Source organism: Plecotus auritus (genome assembly GCF_963455305.1).
Source record: "Plecotus auritus genome assembly, chromosome: 5".
Lineage (NCBI taxonomy): Eukaryota > Metazoa > Chordata > Mammalia > Chiroptera > Vespertilionidae > Plecotus > Plecotus auritus.
This window is the reverse complement of record NC_137776.1, coordinates 126,707,638-126,725,730: the sequence shown is the minus strand read 5'-3', so window position 1 is coordinate 126,725,730 and position 18,093 is coordinate 126,707,638. Positions and strand designations below refer to the sequence as shown.

Here is an 18,093-nt window from a genome sequence, read left to right as displayed (position 1 = left end):
AACAATAACACTTGCTCTTTTTCTACTCTGAAATGCATTCTATTACTGAAATCAGAAATATTTCTAAGGATGCTGAGCCTACTGAACAATGGGATACAGGCTGCTGCTGCTTCCTTGTCATGGATGCAGTAAGACTGTTAGATCACTGGAGCCTACCGTGAGGAGTGGGGTTAAGACTGTCATGTTACTGACATTCCTTCTCTCAAACTAGTCACAACACTGTCACTTACCTGTATGTTTGTAGGTCACGGCCCCTGAGATAACATCTCCCTGAGAGAACTGATCCACTGTGACTCCACCTTTCCTCACCACCCCATGCTGAGGTTCTCGAGAAATCACAAACATCAGTTTCAAGTCATCACTGTCTGCATCAGTAGCAAAAATGTATTCAGAGGTGATGACCACCTCATCACCCTCTGAGCAATGCATCTGAGGGTTGAGGTCAGGCTTCAGGATCGGTGGCTCATCATTGACGGGGAGCACCTAAGTAGGAAAAAATTGCATGTTTTCAAGAAAAAGAAAGCAATGACAAATGGCCCAACTGGTAACCCATAGCTCATAGTTGGAATGACAGGCATTTTCAATCTTCCAGGCACATGAAACAATAGCCATGGAATTAGGCCAAGCAGTTTGTATCTTTTAACTTTCCCCATATGAACCATCTTGCAAGAAACGACCCACCTGAGAGACATTTTAGGTAAGCATGGGAGAGTACAGTTATGGTTTGGGACTCAAATATCCCATTTGTTTCCAGGCAGACAAAATATAAATGTGATATAAAGCATCCTTCACCAAAGCCCCTGTCCTCCTTCATTAAATTCACACATACTCTAGAGGAAGTCTGATCCTTGCAGTCTGATGCATTTACATTTCCCACATCAAAGTTATTTATACTTCAAATTACTTGGTGATTACAAACCTTTCTTCTACCCTCGACTTCCTGCCACCCAGGAAGTTTCTCTGGACTTACAATAAGCAGCAGCTGCATGTCAAACATTTTCAGTTAAATTTGAAACTCCATAACCATCAAATCAATGCCAGGTTTCAGCTTGACAAAACATTTTTCTCTCACAGTCATGAAAATAAAACTCCACACAGAAGGGAAAGAAAAGCCACATGAGCTCATGCTGGCTCTCAGATTTTAAAAAGATGATGGGGAAATTTGAAAAAGCATGTCTTCTAAATGGGAATGAAGGGCATTCCTCCTCTGAGTTCACAAGGGCAACTTGGTGTATGCTGCATGTTTATTTATCAAGTCCGGCCCCATGAATACTCTCAACCCTGCATTTCCTTCCCCCATGCTTCAGCCAATGGGATCTTTTACAATCTGGCTCCCATCAAGTCCCTGCCCTGTGAGAACCTTCAATGGCTTCCCAGTGCTGCTCCTAGGATGTCTTTGACCTCATCTCATGCTACGGGGTGCCTTTGCCACCCCAATCCATTTCACCCCAAAACACTGCATTCCTCACATCTCAGTCTTTGAACCATCTCTGCATCTGCTCTCTGCCCCTTGGCTTGCTATGCTCTGCCCCCAGCTCTCTGCTTGGCTACCTCCTCCCCCAGATTACATGTGAATTTCTTGTTCATCATCATATCCCAAGCATCTAGCATAGGACCTGGCAAAGAGAAGACACTAATTAAATATTTATGGAATAAATTAATGTAACCATGTATATATGCACCAGTTATCCTGCTATTTAAACAATTGTTCAACTCTACAAGTATACATGAAACTGTGTTGACACTCTCCTTTAATGGATAGAGGGATGGGGTGATAGAAACCTAGCCTTTTTTATTTAATCACAGGTAAAAACATGTATACAATAGTATATTTTCTATTGGCTTACTAGGAAACAATATCTTTGTTCAAATCCTCTGAGTGGATTCATTAAAGACTCTCTTTATTATTTTTCTTGACTTGATCAATGAATCTCACTAATATATTCATGATGACCATCTTGAAGTTCATAAAATAGCCTCTGCTTCAAATGAATAATAAAGTCCAAAGGCAACAGAATCAAAACATTCCTCCTAGATAAAAAACAATCATATGCCAAAAATTGCTTGTGCCTTTGACTGGCTTTCAAAGGTCATGCCCTTTTTGTCTAAAAAGGAACACACTGTCTTTCCCAAAATGTACTGCTTACTGTCATCAATAAGAAGATGGTCATCAATAGAAAATAGGTTAGATTGGATTATTTTCCCCTAAAATTTGCTTTTCAGGGAAAAAAGGTAACTCAGAAAAGTTTTCTATATATAAAAGTCTGCCAATAAAAATTAACTTTTCTTATTGAAGCTGAAATAACATGCTGCTCTTCATCTAGACCGCATGGCCCTTAGGAGGATTAAGTGGGAAAATGCAAGGAGGGGCTCTGCATGGTGACTGGCATGGAGAAGTACTCAGGAAAGGTTAGCAGCATGAAAATTATAATCACCTGGTAAGTTACAATTGAGGCAGTGGTGAGGAGGAACGAACACTGGCCCAAGTACCAGACAGTGTCAGCCCAGGTCTTCACAGTCAAGATAATGACTTTGGGCAAGTCACTGAACCTTCTTGGACCTACATTCCTTCACCATAAAATGGGGATAATGCCTTCCCTGTCTACTTCTTAAAACACTAGATAGATGTGATCGTTCTTAATTATTAACTGTAAAACATTGTACAAACACATTATTATTATCACAAATAATTTCATATCACAAAGATCTGACAAAATTCAAACAGAAGTAGGATATAGTATAGTAAGGATAATCAGTGACTCTTCCAGGAGCATGATGAGTCTTTTTCAAAACCTTCCTTTGTCACTAACTGTAAATACCTGCAAATCCTATGAGTTATGCTTATGGACTTGGGTGGTCACTCAACAGTGAAACTTGGGGGTTCCCCTCAGGCCTTTGGGCATGTACTCAACCTGTAAGTGCAGATTTTTCTTCATTTGTCAAAAGGGGGAAAAGAAGCCTTTCCAATAGACCGCAGGCAAATTCACAAAGGGGCACCACACATACTAGTAAACATACACAGCTTCTTCCCCACTAAAAGAAAATCCTAGTGATACTAGTCTAACCTGCCCAGCCGCAGGTTGAGGGTTACAGCTCAACAATATTACAAATAATTTATATATAAAAGCAATTGCTTTTAAAGTTAAGTAAATGGATTTGAGGTCAGAGCAGTTCTATGTTTAAATGGATTGGAGAGAGAAACAGTGTGCCCATTTCACCAGTACAACTTTGCCCTCCGTTGCCTGTCCTGAGACATTCACAGATGAAAGCAGGCATTCTCTTTTTTGGAGTTTCTGTTTTAAATTCTACCAGGGACTCTAAGCAGGCTTCCAAACTAGATGCTCTATTTCTATATGAACACCAGGAAGGAAACGTTCTACCCACCTCAATGTGCAGAACAAATTCTACTGAATTGGTGCCGTCTGTGACTTCCAAGAGTATGTCATCCTGAAGTGTCTCAGATCCATCATGTTGATACCTGTGGGGATGACATTGGTCACTGACCTCTTAAGGCCACTAGGAGAGCACACTGAGATGCCTGACACAAGAGTTCTTCCATGGCTTTGGCCATGTCCTATCTAATAAAATGGAAATATGCAAATTAACCATCACTCCATCACAATGATGGCAGCGCCCATAGCCATAAGATGGCGGCGCCCAGCCCTCTCAACCCTGCCCGAGTCCCCAGTCCTGGGAGGGGTGGCCGCTGAAAGCGGGCAGTGTGAGCGGCCTGGCGGAATGCTTGCTTTGTCAAAGCGGCAACAAGGCAAGCGTTCCACCCCAGCCACGGATGGGCCTCTGGCCAGGCCAGGGCACCGAACGCTTGTGTTGTTGCCCCAGCCGCGGATGGGCCTCTGGGCTGCGGAGAGCCTCTGGGCAGCGGGCGCGAAGTGGCCAGGCCCCGTAGAGAGGTACTGGCGCACGGATTCATGCGCAGGGCCACTAGTGCTTAATAAATAAGTATCAAAAATGCAGCGGGAGACCTTGGAAGATGGTGACGTAATCATGAAGTCACAGATTTAGTCACTCAAGGGTCCATGAATGTAAAATTGCTCCACCCTGGAAAAAATGTGTTATATGCATACATAATTTCTTCCCAAATCAAAAAGCAGTCCTTCAGCTTGCCACAGTGACAATGGGAACCAGTTGGTGCAGCTCTGGCTACTTACAGAAAATACTGGTTGGTGGAGGTGCTGAGACTGAGCAGTAGGCAGGTAATAGCGGGACACTGTGTGGATTTTCATGATTTTCCCTCCTCCCCCACTTTTAAGGCTAATCCTTATGCCTATGCTCTGGATCTATTCATCTCTTCTCTAAAACTTTGATCTATGAATTAGTTATTGCTTCTCTCCTGCCATTTTACCTTTTCTACTTGTTAGCTCCCTTCCTCTCAATCTATAAAAAATTCATACTTAAAAATATTTTTCCTTGGTCTGGCCTTGGCCTCATTTTCCTTTAATTCTCAGTCAAATGTCTTAAAGAAATTGTCTAATCCTAGACTTTCCATTTACTCTGCAGACCACTGTAGTGATATACAGTGAGTCCTAAATAGCTGTTGCATTGAGCCAAATTTCTAGCTTATCAATGATCTGTTTAAGATAGGTAGGAAAGAAAGTAAGACTTAGGAAATTAAATCAGAAGTCCTATTACAAGCTGGTCACAAGGCACTACACATTGTATGACACCATTTATATGAAATGCTCAGAATGGGTAAATCTACAGATATAGAAAATAGATTAGTGGTTGTCTAGGGCTGGGAGGAGAAAAAGGATGGGGGTGGTGGTGGCAGATAAAGGGTACAGCATTTCTTTTTGGGGTAATGAAAACATTTCAAAATTGATAATGGTGCGAGTTGCCCAAATCTATGATTATACAAAAAGCCACTGAATTGTATACTTTAAATGAGTGAATTGTATACGTATGGCATGTAAATTATATCTCAAAGTTGCTTAAAAAAACAAAAAAGAAAAGAAAGTTGCATTAAAAATAGTATAGTATATTGGCTATATATATGTGTGTGTGTGTGTGTGTGTGTGATATATGTATATATATCACATATGAAAAATTCTAAAGCTAAAAGGTATTTTACTCAGGACTAGTCTCCCCCATATTCTGGCTAGGGACTCAGGTTTGGGATTCTAGTCCAGTGGTGGAGAAGGTCCCCCTCCCAGCCCCAGTATCCCTCCCACAAGCTGCCTCCTTTATCTTGTCATGCTCCCTGATGTTTTCATCAAAAATAGGTTGATATGAGATAATGTGCTAAAGCTATCTTACCATGCTAAAACTTCTAAAAGGGCCAAGTAGGTCTAGGAGGAGTACACATCCAAAGGCATGTCTATGAAGTCAAACAGAACTTCTTTTAAAACAAGTCTCCTACATACTTACAACAATAAAGAGGTGGGGAGGGGAACTAGAGTCTTCCATATACTAGCTAAGTGACCTCAACCTCTTTGTACCTTAGGTTCAACTATAATATGAGACTAGAATCATCTACCTTGTCAGGTTTGACTGATGTAAAGATTAAATTAAAAAACATAATTGCAAGTCTCTAGAAGAACACTTGAACTACATATGCTGGCAAATATTGGTACTTTTATTTTTCTATCCATCATTCACACCCTAGTAAGAATTACTTTAACAGCTCTCTAACATGAAACTAAGAGCTGAGATATCAAAAGAAAACAAAATCTTAATGAGAATAAGAGTAGTGAAAAGATATAAAGATATTGGAGACTGAACAATGTAAATAAATTAAATTGTCAGGGAGACTGAACAACGTAAATAAATTAAATTGTCAGATTAAATTGATCTTCTTGTGTACAAATCCTAGTTCCTAGTCAATATTCAAGTGTGGAACTAAGCATTTGATGCTTAACACTTTCTACTATACTCTATCAAAAAGGCCAAAATTCCTATTTATAACTTGAACTTGTGAGAAATTAACTAGTATGTTGCTTTTGAATATCTTGCATTGTTTTACAAAGAAGGTTTTTTTTACTAGATTTTGTAAAAAGTTTCTTACAGAACCATGAAAGACTAAGTTCAAGGTAAGGGGAACTACTGTAGGACCATGAGGCAGGAATTGCCCTATCTGTGATTGTCAGAGAGCCAAGACCTACTCCATGCCATACCTACCCAGCCTACCCTATTTGTTTGCCTACAAATCCCGTTCCCAGTAGAATATAATAAAATTTACACTGAAGACATTGACCAACAGAATTCTATCCCAGAGTTTCCAGGGTTATGAAACTGGCTTTTCTTAAAGCCAAGTTCAATTATGTAGATTCGCCTTACCGATGATTTCACTCTATTTTCATCTAGTTTGACTGTTACCTCTTACAATATGTGCAGTTTCAGCAAATTTAATATTCGTGGTAATGAATTTTTGCTGTTTAAATATCCATAAAATCATTCCCATTGGTACAGCAAGCCAGAGGGAAAGAAAATGTCTGGAGAAAAGTTAAAATTTTGTCATTTCTAATTTTCAACTGTCCCTTGAAAGTATTAAGTGGCATGAAAGCACTTCTGAACGAATTGGACAAACTTCTTTCTTTTCCTCTGCCTCACCACTGATCCAGATGGGAGCCAAAGCGTGCAAAAGAAAAAAGCCAGGAAATGTTCTAACCTAACTTTTAAGGCATGGAGGTCTCCCCAAGAAAATGTGCACCCTGTGGTCAGAGGAAATCCATTCAGCTCCACCCTTCCATGCTGAGGCAGTCTCTGCGGGGAGAGGTAGATACTGTCCAGTGTGGTGTCCACATCCGAAACCAGGACGTGCTCCGTGCTGATAACGCAGTGACCGCCCTCAGCCACTCTCAGGAGGTTGGTGAGTACCTAGAAATAAGGAAAGCAACATTGAAAGCTTTGTTCCATGTGGTATCCCTGAAGAAAGAGCTCGTTAAATCAATAAAAAAGTTCCATGCCGAAACCGGTTTGGCTCAGTGGATAGAGCGTCGGCCTGCGGACTGAAGGGTCCCGAGTTCGATTCCGGTCAAGGGCATGTACCTTGGTTGTGGGCACATCCCCAGTAGGAGGTGTGCAGGAGGCAGCTGATCGATGTTTCTCTCTCATCGATGTTTCTAACTCTCTATCTCCCTCCCTTCCTCTCTGTAAAAAAAAAAAAATCAATTAAAAAATATATATATTAAAAAAAAGAATGTGGTAAAGGGGTCAAGTTATAGCTGAACACCTCAGCTGAAAAATATTATTTACTAAATGTTTCTGATTCTAAGCATGGATGGATATGAAGAATCAAGGCAGGTCTGTGAACCTGACATGATCTACATTTCATTTATCCCAGACCCTATAGAGTAAAAGCAGCACATTGGTTACTATCAGCGGAGCTAAAGTGAGAAAATAATAGTTATCATCATGTCGACACCTACCATTGCTCAACATATAAAATGATCAAAAGCTTTATCAAATTCCCCTAGAAATAATTCATCTCTTTTTTTCAACCTAAAAAAATCTTAAAGACTTGGGAAATTGGAGTTTATAAACATCAGTTATAATGAGTATCTTAAAGATGGAAATGGGTCAGAATTTTAAGATTCCATAGGAAATAGATAGATTTATCCAAACATTTGACTTAAATATTGAAGCCATAAAGATATTTTTATATTCGAAAAACTCACTGCTCAACTGACTAATAATTTATCTGTAAATAAAGTAAAATAAAAAGTTAGAAGGTATAGCAAGGGAATGTTCCAAGGGAATGTTCAAGAAAGTTTAGAAAAATGTTACCTACAATGTCTTCACCTTGGAGATTTATAAGGCATAGAATACAGTCAATGCTCTGAGATCCTAGAGTAAGAAAAGGTTAAATGTGTCTAACCTGGCATTTTCTCAAGTTTGTATTACTACCCAGAAGCAAAGCAAGCGGATCCAGTTGGGCTCTGAGCGCCCTCACAGATGACCTGAGTGGATGCCCTTCCCTCTGAGGACACAGCATTCTCCATGTGAGCAGCCACGCTCCTCGGAGAACGGCTGCTGCCAGAAAGAAGACCGATCCCAGGGGAAGATTGTTAAAGGGGATGAGACAAGGAACAGGTGAGGACAGGGAAGTCAGCAAGGAGAAGGCGCAGCTCCACTCAGAGCCCTGCTCCACCCACCTGCCCACCAGGCACAGCCGCCAGGGGCATCCATATGTCCCAGGGACAACCCTCTGGGCCATAGAAACTATTTCCACCAGAAAAGGAAAACATAAAAGCAAGAGCTTTCTCTTCCTACAACCACCCTCACTCTCTCAGTGGCCTTACTCTCATTTTGCCAACCCTACATTTCTACTGTTTGTAGGAGAAAGAAATAAAGGGCGCTCTTGTTGAGAAAAGAGTATTATCTTTGAAACATTTTTTCCTGCATTACATTGCTTAATATCCCAAGGAATACACTTTGTTAGAGTAGATGATTTTTTAGTATAATACATATATAGAACAACTTTCAAAACATAAAAGCACAAGGCTAATTTGCCCCCCACCCCACTCATTACCAATGCTTAGTCTCTGGGGCTTCAGGTTAACATGCTATCAAGATCCCTAGTAGTTATCATTCATCCCAGAGCGATGTGGGTATTTGAAATCAGGAAACCACTCCTGTGACTGGTTTCACTGAAACTCTTTAATTTTATTTCTACTTTTCTCAGGTCTCTAAGATAATATTTCATTTGTCCCGTAGACTGTAGAAAAAAGAAGCCATTACGCCATGTTAGCTCCAAGTCCTCATAACTATTCAATCAGCCTTCAAATAAAGTAGGCACCTGCTCACTGCATTCTTCTTGGCTTTCCCCACAAGTCATCTTTCTCCGGGAAATGACTTGGACTGCTTTGCATAAAAGAGTATTTCCCCATAATAGTTCAAGAACAGTTTTACCTTCTTTAAATGCCAGACTATTTCAGGCCTCTATCTCATAAAGAAGAGAATAGTGTGAATAAAATCTAATCTAATTAACTGTTTTTCTAAACTATTTTCTCCACAGGAATGTGATCTGGTTTCTGACAGAGAAAGAGTCAAAGAATAGAGTTGAGATTATTTTGTCTGGGTTCCTTGGTGCATCTTCTACGAAAAATTACAACCTCACGCTGGAAATTTAAATGGCTGTGCTGAGTTGAGTGGGGACTTTGGGGGCTGGAGAACACGCCTTTCTCCACTGTTGCTATGAGATGTGTGAGGTCAGTGTTGCCAGAGCTTCCAAATTTTCAATGGAACCCAGAAATCGAGACTTGATAAGAAACCTCCTGATAATTAAGTGTTGGCAACTCATTTTTCAAAAATATTGTTTTTTACCCAAGTTCTGTGGATTAGGTAAGCCTTATTCCCTCGGGGTAAACCATCTGCACCACAACTGGGCTGGTGTAGAGATGGTGAGGAGGGAGCAAGAAAGGGAACATCAGTACTTTCCTGGCTATATTCCAGGTAGCTACCTGTGAAGGTAACCTTCGGGGATGAGGCATGTGTAGGTTCTAGTCCCCTCGTGTTCCTAATGGATGGGCAATCCTACTTTGTCTTTCGGCTTCTTAGGGGGAAAATGAGCCCAGGAATAGCCACACTAATTAAGCCTAGCACTTTGATGAGGAGGAGGCGGGTTATGGAACAAGCTCAGTATGAACCCCAGCTTCTCAGATAAGATACATGAAGTGGCATTGCCTTTACAGTCAGTTTTCATGAGAGACCCCAGTGCTTTAGAGCTGCATAAAGATTGGGGAGTAGGACTGAATAGAATGGAAGGGCCCATCTTAATTCATTTTGGAAAATTAAAAGCTTCTGTAGATTACAGAGTAGCATAGCTGGCCTGCGGTGAGAGCAAATAAGCCCTTCTGGTTGCTAAGAGACCCATAATTTAATCCCCTTCCCCTGATCAACACGTGAAACTCAGCAGAAAGAAAAGCAAATGAAAGAGATTTTGATAAAGCTTTGAAAATAATGCCAAATTCAGCAACTGGAAAAATCACACCTTTTAGACAAAAAGTCCCATGGGAGGTGAAGGGCTTCCCTCCCCTTGCTTTTTCCTACACTGTGACTGGAACATAAAAAAGTTCTTTAAAAAATGCCTGAAGGGGAGTTAGCACTTCCAATAACTCTTAAAGGCTTTCCTTAGGCCCTCCCACATCTTCATCCTTCACAGCACACATTGCACATACCTGGGGAACTTGGTTGTCCACTGGAAGAAGAGTGATGTTAAAGCAGATCCCATGCAAAGCCCCGCCATGCTGGTTACTGATGGAAAATGTGAACTGGACATGTCTTATATGGGGGCCTATGTCACTCATGGGTGGCATGTAGGCCACTTTCCTGTAGTTCACAGCATCCTACAAAGTAAACCGAGATGGACACATGGATGCCAATTTGCAAGGATTAGAGACTTTTAGAGAACTAGGTCTCAGAGAACCATCCTGATAAGGACATGGAATATTGTAAATGCCACCATCATCAATTTGAGCATTCCATAAAAGTCCACTTTATAAATCACATTTTCTAAAAATCAGGAGGGAAAAGGACAAAGAAAATAGGTAAATATATCAAGTGCATAAAGCCAATCAGCTCTGTAAAAGACAGGACACTTGAATTTTAACAGCTTCGCCACAAGTAGAGCTCTACCAGTTCAAGTAGCTGCATGATATTGGTCAAGCTGCTGAAACTTGCAAGGCTTCTTTTTCCTTATCTGTAAGATAAATGAAATGATAAAATAACAGTACTTACCATATAGGGTTGACATACTCATTTACAGCATCTAACTACAGGGAGATAGGCATAATTGGACCCAAACTACAGCTATAACTGTCTGCACACTTATCACCCTTGTAGGTCTTCAGAAGGGTCCACAGGAGTAGGAAGAAGACTGATAAAAATTCTGGAAACTAGTAGATGTTCTGGTTGAATTGTGTCCCTCAAAAGGTATGTTGAAGACCTAATCCCTGGAACCCCAGAATGTGGCTTTATTTGGGAATAGGTTGTTGCAGATGTAATTAGTTAAGGTGAGGTCATAGTGGAGTACGGTGTGCCTTTAATCTAACATATCTGATAAACTTACAAGAAGAGAAGAGAGACAATCACGAAGAAAATAGCCATGGATGACAGGCAGAGGTTGGAGCAATATATCTACAAACCAAATAATATCACAGAAAGCCCGCAAACCACCAGAAGTGAGGAAGAGGAAATGAAGGATTCCCTTACGGGGTTTCAGAGAGAGGATGGCCCTACCAACACCCTGATTTCAGGCTTCCAGCCTCGGACTGTGAAACAATAACTCTCAGTTATTTTAAGCCATCCTGGTTGTGTTACTTTGATACGGCAGCTCTAGTACACTAATATGGCAGGATATTAAATAAACTGAATTTAGTGGAATAAAAACATATGTGCCTGGTCCCTGCTGGCAAAACAATGCAAAAGTCTGTACTGAGTTACAAGATTGTGAAATCATATCCAGCTTGATCAAGCACTGTCAAATAGATGTTGCATGCTTAATGTAAATGCACAAGCAGAAAGAATAAAGACATCAAGCACTGGTAACAGACATCAAAGGCCATCATTCTCAAGGGCAATACTAGGAGCACCATGACTTCTCTGAGGATACGTCCTTCCATTATGTTTTTCAACATTGTAGCATAGCATCCCACCTGAGTGAATGACTTCAAGCTCTGAGCTGCAGGATTCTTGCTTAGCTTTGGTATGCTATCCACCATGAATAATTTCCCAGCGTCCAAGTGTCTAAAGAAAAATATTAAACACATCAGCTCATTTTTCAAGTAATGAAAATTAAGTCAAATAGCCTACAACCAAGTTTTTTTAAAACTAAAAGAGCTCATTGTGGGAAGAAATAAAATATTACATCTTTATATTCTCTTTATGTTAGGGATGCTAGCCTTCAGTGTAATCTCATCAATGCTATTTTCATCACTGTTGCAAAAAAGTATGTACAATATTTTCTGCTTTGACATCATGAAAGAGAATCATTGTTCTCATCCTAAAAATGTTTCCTTGCTATCATGTACATGACACCAGCTAAGGTATATTCATGTCATTTCCTTGGATTGGCATCATAGAATATGACCATTTTGTGGCTTGCAATACCTAAAAATAATGCTATAGAGACTCAATACATTTTACTAAAAAGAAAAAAGTAGCATTCTCTTTAGAAAAGGGGATTAAAGACTGTTTTTAGGCCATCTAAGCTAAAGACACAAGATACAGGTCACATACCCATTAATACAGCTTTGGAAGGGAGGTATAAGTTTGAGATTAGAGTAAATGCTGAATTGAATGTATGTTCATGTCTGACAAGAATTGAACCACAGCACCATATATTGACCCTTTGGACTCTCCAGTCCTAGAACACAACCCTCCACTAATGACCTTTCATAGATACCTGTGACTGAAAGAGAAAAATGGAGGAGTTGTTATTGTATAGAGCAGCTCTCTGTCATACGATTCCGTATCTATGAAATGCAGATGCTTCTTAGTTAGGTAGGCCACCTCCGTTTCCTTGACAACCAGATGCCGAGAAACTCCAGGAGCCTCTTTTGGAAGCTGGTCATCCACTGGAGTGATATGAATTGTCACCACCTGAAAAGAAATTATCTGTACCACTAATTTGAGGTACCAAAAAGACACCAAAGAAAACACCCACAATCACCTAGTCATGGTGATTTTTGAAAACTTACAATTATAATATAATATAATATAATATAATAATATAATATAATATAATATAATATAATATAATCAATTGAAATGATTTAAGAGGTATTAAGAATGTGAACCAAAAATGGAACATTCTCCCTCCATTCGATATTACATTTTAAGAATATAATTATCACAATTATAGGTAATCGTTCATGAGTGCTATATAGAATGGGTATTTCTGCATCTCCCTTCCAATAACCACCTGTGCATTTTTTACCTCCCTCTACTCAGATTCTAGAAACTGTGACAGAAAATTTGGCTCCTCATTCTCTCTCCACATATGTACAAAACACCTCCCAGAGTCTCTACTTATAAAATTCCTATACAGTGACCACACTCCACTCCCACCCCAGCTGTCATTCCTACTGTTACTGGTCTAGCTCTAGCTCTCATAATTTCTTCCTCACATTATTGCAACAGTTTTCTGCTGGCCCTAACTTCAGTAGCTAATCTAGACTTACATACCTCTAGCGTTATCTTTTAAAAAATACAAATCAAATCAGGTTATTCCCTTCCTCAGTCTTAATAACCACCCAGGAGGGACAGCCTTATTCAAACTCCTTAGCATGGCATCTAAGAGCCTCTACAGTTTGGTTTTGATTTTGTAGTGATTTTTTGCCAATATTATGGTGTTGGGGTTTTTTTTTATTGCTTTTAACATTTGTTGTGAAAAGGATATATAACCCCCCACAGTTTGCACACCCTATTTTTCCACTTTATCTGCTACTCCTTTCAGCATTAAGCCAACACTCCAGCTGCACACAAAGGTCTGGGTCCTAGACTTTGAGTTATGCTGTTTCTTCAACCTGGAATTCTTTTCTCTTGCTTTCTCCAGCAACACGAGTTTTTCTTACACTTAAAGGCTCTTCTTGAAACTTTCCCCAATTTCTCAGTTGGAATTAATTGTTCCTAAATTTGTTTGTCCCTTGAGAAACAGTATTATTTTATGTCTTATATTATTAGTTAGTAGTTCACATGTCAGTCTCTCCTAGACTGAAAGTTCCCTAAGAGGGGGATCATAGAATAATACAAACCACATGGAATTTGGCAGTGAGCAGGCCGTTAAAGGTCTACATATGCCACTTAGTAGCTATTGATCTTGAACAAGTCACTAAACTTTTTTAAATGTCGATTTTCTTATATGTAAGTTAAGTATAATGACAACAGCCTCACAGAGTTGTTATGAGGATCAAAGACCACTATGTAGATAAAAATGTCTCACAGATAGTAGGTGCTCAATAAATATTCTGTTCATCTCTGTAGCTCTACATCTGGCACAGTATTTTGTAGGTAGAAAGCACTTCATCAGTGTTTGCTAACTGAATGAGTCAATATGTCCTGTTTGTGATTTTAAGAATTCTTAAAGCACATTCACAGGTCTGGAACCTGCTAGGGGGCATGGAGAGTTTGCTGAACAGCTTTTTTAAAATATATATTTTTTTTATTGATTTCAGAGAGAAAGGAAGAGAGAGAAAGATAGAAACATCAATGATTAGAGAGAATCACTGATTGGCTGCCCCTCCCATACCCCACACCAGGGACCGAGCCCGCAACCTGGGCATATGTCGACCCTCAACCACTGAGCCACGCTAGCTGGGCGGCCGAACAGCTTTCATCATCACATTTTCTTACAATAAACCACGACTGGTTGTGAGAAAGCAATTACTTATTCTCTCTTGAAATGGTACATTTGCTTGGTGTCGTGGGTATTTTTATCCTGGTTTTTATTTCTTTTAATGAATTTAATATTTTAATTTAATAACTTCATTTTAATAAATTTAATATTGTCATTGAAGCACAGATCTGCAATGCCAATTTTTTAAAATATCTTTTTTTATTGATTTTAGAGAGAGGAAAGGAGAGGGATAGAGAGATAGAAATATCAATCGACTGTCTCCTGCACACCCCCCTGCTGGGGATCAAACTGGTGACCTCTTGGTTCACGGGTGGACGCTCAACCACTGAGCAACACCAGCCTGCAGCAATGCCAATTTTGTCTACAATAATAGTATTCACAACACCCAATTTGAAAATAAAGTGACTTCCTTTTTAAATTGACATACAAATCAAAAAAACAAAACTACAATATAGAAAATACTGGGACATGAGCTGTGCAAGCTGTGCTCCCTGAGGCAAGTCAGTGAGCCCCTTTGGGACCAGTTTTTCTCTCTGCACATTGGGAATAATAACAATGGCTATTGTAGTGAAGTGTTGTCAGGATCAAATGAGATATCTAGTAACACAGTGAGTACTTGGTAGTAGGTGTTCAATAAGTTAATTCCTTGTCTCCATTCTTCATTGCTCTTACAAAAGCCTACAGCATTCGTGCTACTCCATTATGAATCATTTCAATAATTAAAAATTAAAGGCAGTTATCGAAATAAATAAACACGATGACAGTCATTTCTCCAATCTCCTGGAGTCTATGTCACAATTTTTTTTCCCCAATAATAGTTTTTTGCTAATCTACAAAGTTCAGAAATTCTCTGTGGGGCTTCCCAGCCACAGAGTGGATCAGTGAGGCTGCACTTAATTGAAAAACTGGATTTAATAAGGAAACAATAGTTATTGTGCCTTCAAAGAGACCATTTTCCATGCTAATTTAGTCTCCAATGTGTTCTTTGTGTAAAAAGAATGTACAAGGCATGCTTTTTTATACTCCTGTAGTAATTCTTGGTGGGCACATTTTTCAACATGCTTTATGATCGCCTAGGTCGATGTGTCTTTACATATTGATGCATGTTTAAACAATTACTGTGTGTATGTCTGTGGATGAGAAAAATCCTATTTTAACAAACTCCATAGAGAAATGAACCATTTACATTTTACTGAAATTTGGTTGTAACAAAGACGTTATTAAATAGCCATTCCCCAACGGTGGGAAAGCAATGCCCAGCCCAATCGCCGGGCTCTCACTTGTTGGGGTCCTCTGCATGCCTCCAGTCTACTTATGGTCACAAGCACCCAAAGACAGACTTACAGGGAATCAGAATACAAAGTGACAAATCAGTACACAGAGTGACAAAGCCTAACCTTGACCCTCAGTGTTCATATGATATTTTGTGGGCTGATATCTCTTCCTTGTTGACATGGATTCTTGATCCTTTCTTTGCCCTGACCTTTGATTCCCGCCTAATTCTTTATCTTACAGCTTCCTTCGAGTTTATCCTGTGCTACTTCTTGCTCCCAGGAACTACTTCCAATGCGTTTTGCCCACCCCACTTTCAGGTTTGACTTCTTCTGAATGCTCACAGCCTGGGTGCCTGTTCTCTTGTCTGGCCTCAGTTCATTGCTCCCTTCCACTTCACCCTCCGGCCTTTGGGGCATCTGCTGTCATTTCTTAGGCATCTTTCTGCTTCTCTCTTCTATCCTCATGTTGCATTTTCCATCTTACTTCCAACGTTACTCTCTCCTGGTTTAAGATCTCCTGAGGCTTAAACCCTATAAAGCTCTCTACTGAGAAGGATAAAGAAGGGAATATTTTTAAAAAGCAAATTGAGAGCATGAGGCTTTATTTAATGACAGTCATGACAACCTAGATAAAAAGAGGGAGGGGTTTCTTGCTGATATGTGAACACCTTGTTGATGTACAGGTAGTTCTCTCAGCAGGAGTATCCAGTTAGGAAGCATGAAAGGTGGTAAAAAGCATCCCTGTTTATGCAACTTCCTTCCTGCTTTTATTAAATTGTTTCTCACCTGAGGAGATGCTTGGTTTCTGCCTCTATCAAAGGAAGAGTTTTAACATGTGGCCTAAACAATCACCTGAGTTTAACTTAACCTTCAGTGACCATGGGACCTACTGATCACAATAGTTCCCATTAAGTAACCATCTTATCTGGACCTTTAGTTGAACAGCTGAAAGTTACAATTTTTAAAAATACTTTAAATACAATTTTATATGCAGGGCATGACTAGATACTTGTCCAAATTGAAGATGCAATCATCAAATAAACTAGATCAGTGGTCGGCAAACAGGCTCACAAGCCACATGCAGCTTGCGAGCCGCGGTTTGCCGCTCAGTTGACTAATGAGTTTGCTGACCACTGGACTAGATCATCATTTAAGTCCCTTAAAATTTGGACTTTTCAATGAAGGTATCAGGATTTTACAACACAAAAGTTCTCACCAGCACACACACATAAAATACTTGTTCTGTTGTAGTGCACACACTAATTCCTGGAAACTCTGGAGAATTAAACTTTGCACTTACTACCTCTTCATCTCACTACCTCCCCAGTTCTTACAAAACATTTCAGTTTTCTTATTTCTCCTTAGTTTTAATAAAAGTTGAAAGAACCAGAACAGTTTTTGAGGTTCTACTCTGAGTCAGGTACCAACACCTGAAGACACAGATGAATAATTTAGGATTCCTGTCATCAATGAGCTCACAGTTTATCCAATAAAACAAATAATGGCCTCACATTATAGTGATTTGACACTGGATCAGCTACATAAAAGGACCACCTGACCCAGCGTGGGGGAACTGTGGGATGAGGGCACTAGAGAAGGCTTTCTGGAACAGACGATGTTATCGCTGAGAGAAGATCCATGTCTGGAGAGGAAGTGAGCTGGCACTGCCACAAATTAGAAGAGGGAGAATTGGGGAAATGGATACTAGATGAATTATACTGAATACAAAGTTACTATATCAGTGGATTTTAACTATCGTCAGTTATAAGGATGTTGCTAATCTATTCTTCAAGAGACCCTGTGAGGGATTCTGAGGTTAATCTAGTCCGAAAAAGATGAATGTTGGAACTAAAGCAATGGCAATGGGTGGGGAAGTATAGGCAGATGAGAGAAATTTATCTGGTAGATTTAGTTAGATTTGCTGACTAAATAGTGATTCAGATCTTAGAGAGAGAAGGGATTAGGGATAACTTCAGAGATTCCAGTTACAGTGGTTTTGTGCACGCTTGGGGGAAAATATACTAAATGCCTGTGGATATGGTGTTTTTAAAATGCTGGTGAGATATACATGTAGAGATGACAAGTAGAGAGGTGAGTACACAAGGCTGAGTTGGAGAATACTTAGGAGCCAAACAATAATGGTACATGAATACAGAGTAATTTATAGGTTCTCTCTCTCTCCCTCTCCCTCAACATCTATATATATAAAAGCCTAATATGCTAAGTGTCTGACTGATCAGTCAAACGTTTGGTCGACCACTTGACCAGTCGCTATGATGCACACTGACCACCAGGGAGCAGATGCTCCGACCAGTAGGTTAGCTTGTTGCTGGGGTCCAGCCGATTGGGACTGGGCAAGACAGGCTGGACACGCCCTGAAGCCCTCCCACAGTCCCTCCCCAACTGGCTGGCCAACCTCCCATGGTCCCTCCCCAGCCAGCCCCCATTGACCCCGATTGGCCCCATTCGTCAGTTAGGCCGAGGGACTCCACCCATGCATGAATT

The 18,093-nt window shown here is 40.1% G+C and overlaps 1 protein-coding gene across 3 annotated transcripts in view; it reads right to left on the bottom strand.

Annotated features, from left to right (window-relative positions):
* Positions 1-18,093, bottom strand: part of FREM1 (FRAS1 related extracellular matrix 1) — a gene marked incomplete at its 5' end in the record, with an annotated part of 121,887 nt that overhangs the window by 82,509 nt on the left and 21,285 nt on the right. For all 3 annotated transcript variants that reach the window (XM_080669320.1, XM_080669321.1, XM_080669319.1), the window contains 6 exons: positions 231-483; positions 3,385-3,478; positions 6,626-6,834; positions 10,137-10,304; positions 11,613-11,703; positions 12,362-12,558. In XM_080669320.1, the coding sequence (XP_080525446.1) occupies positions 231-483; positions 3,385-3,478; positions 6,626-6,834; positions 10,137-10,304; positions 11,613-11,703; positions 12,362-12,558 (1,012 nt within the window). The remainder of the gene's footprint in view (positions 1-230; positions 484-3,384; positions 3,479-6,625; positions 6,835-10,136; positions 10,305-11,612; positions 11,704-12,361; positions 12,559-18,093) is intronic.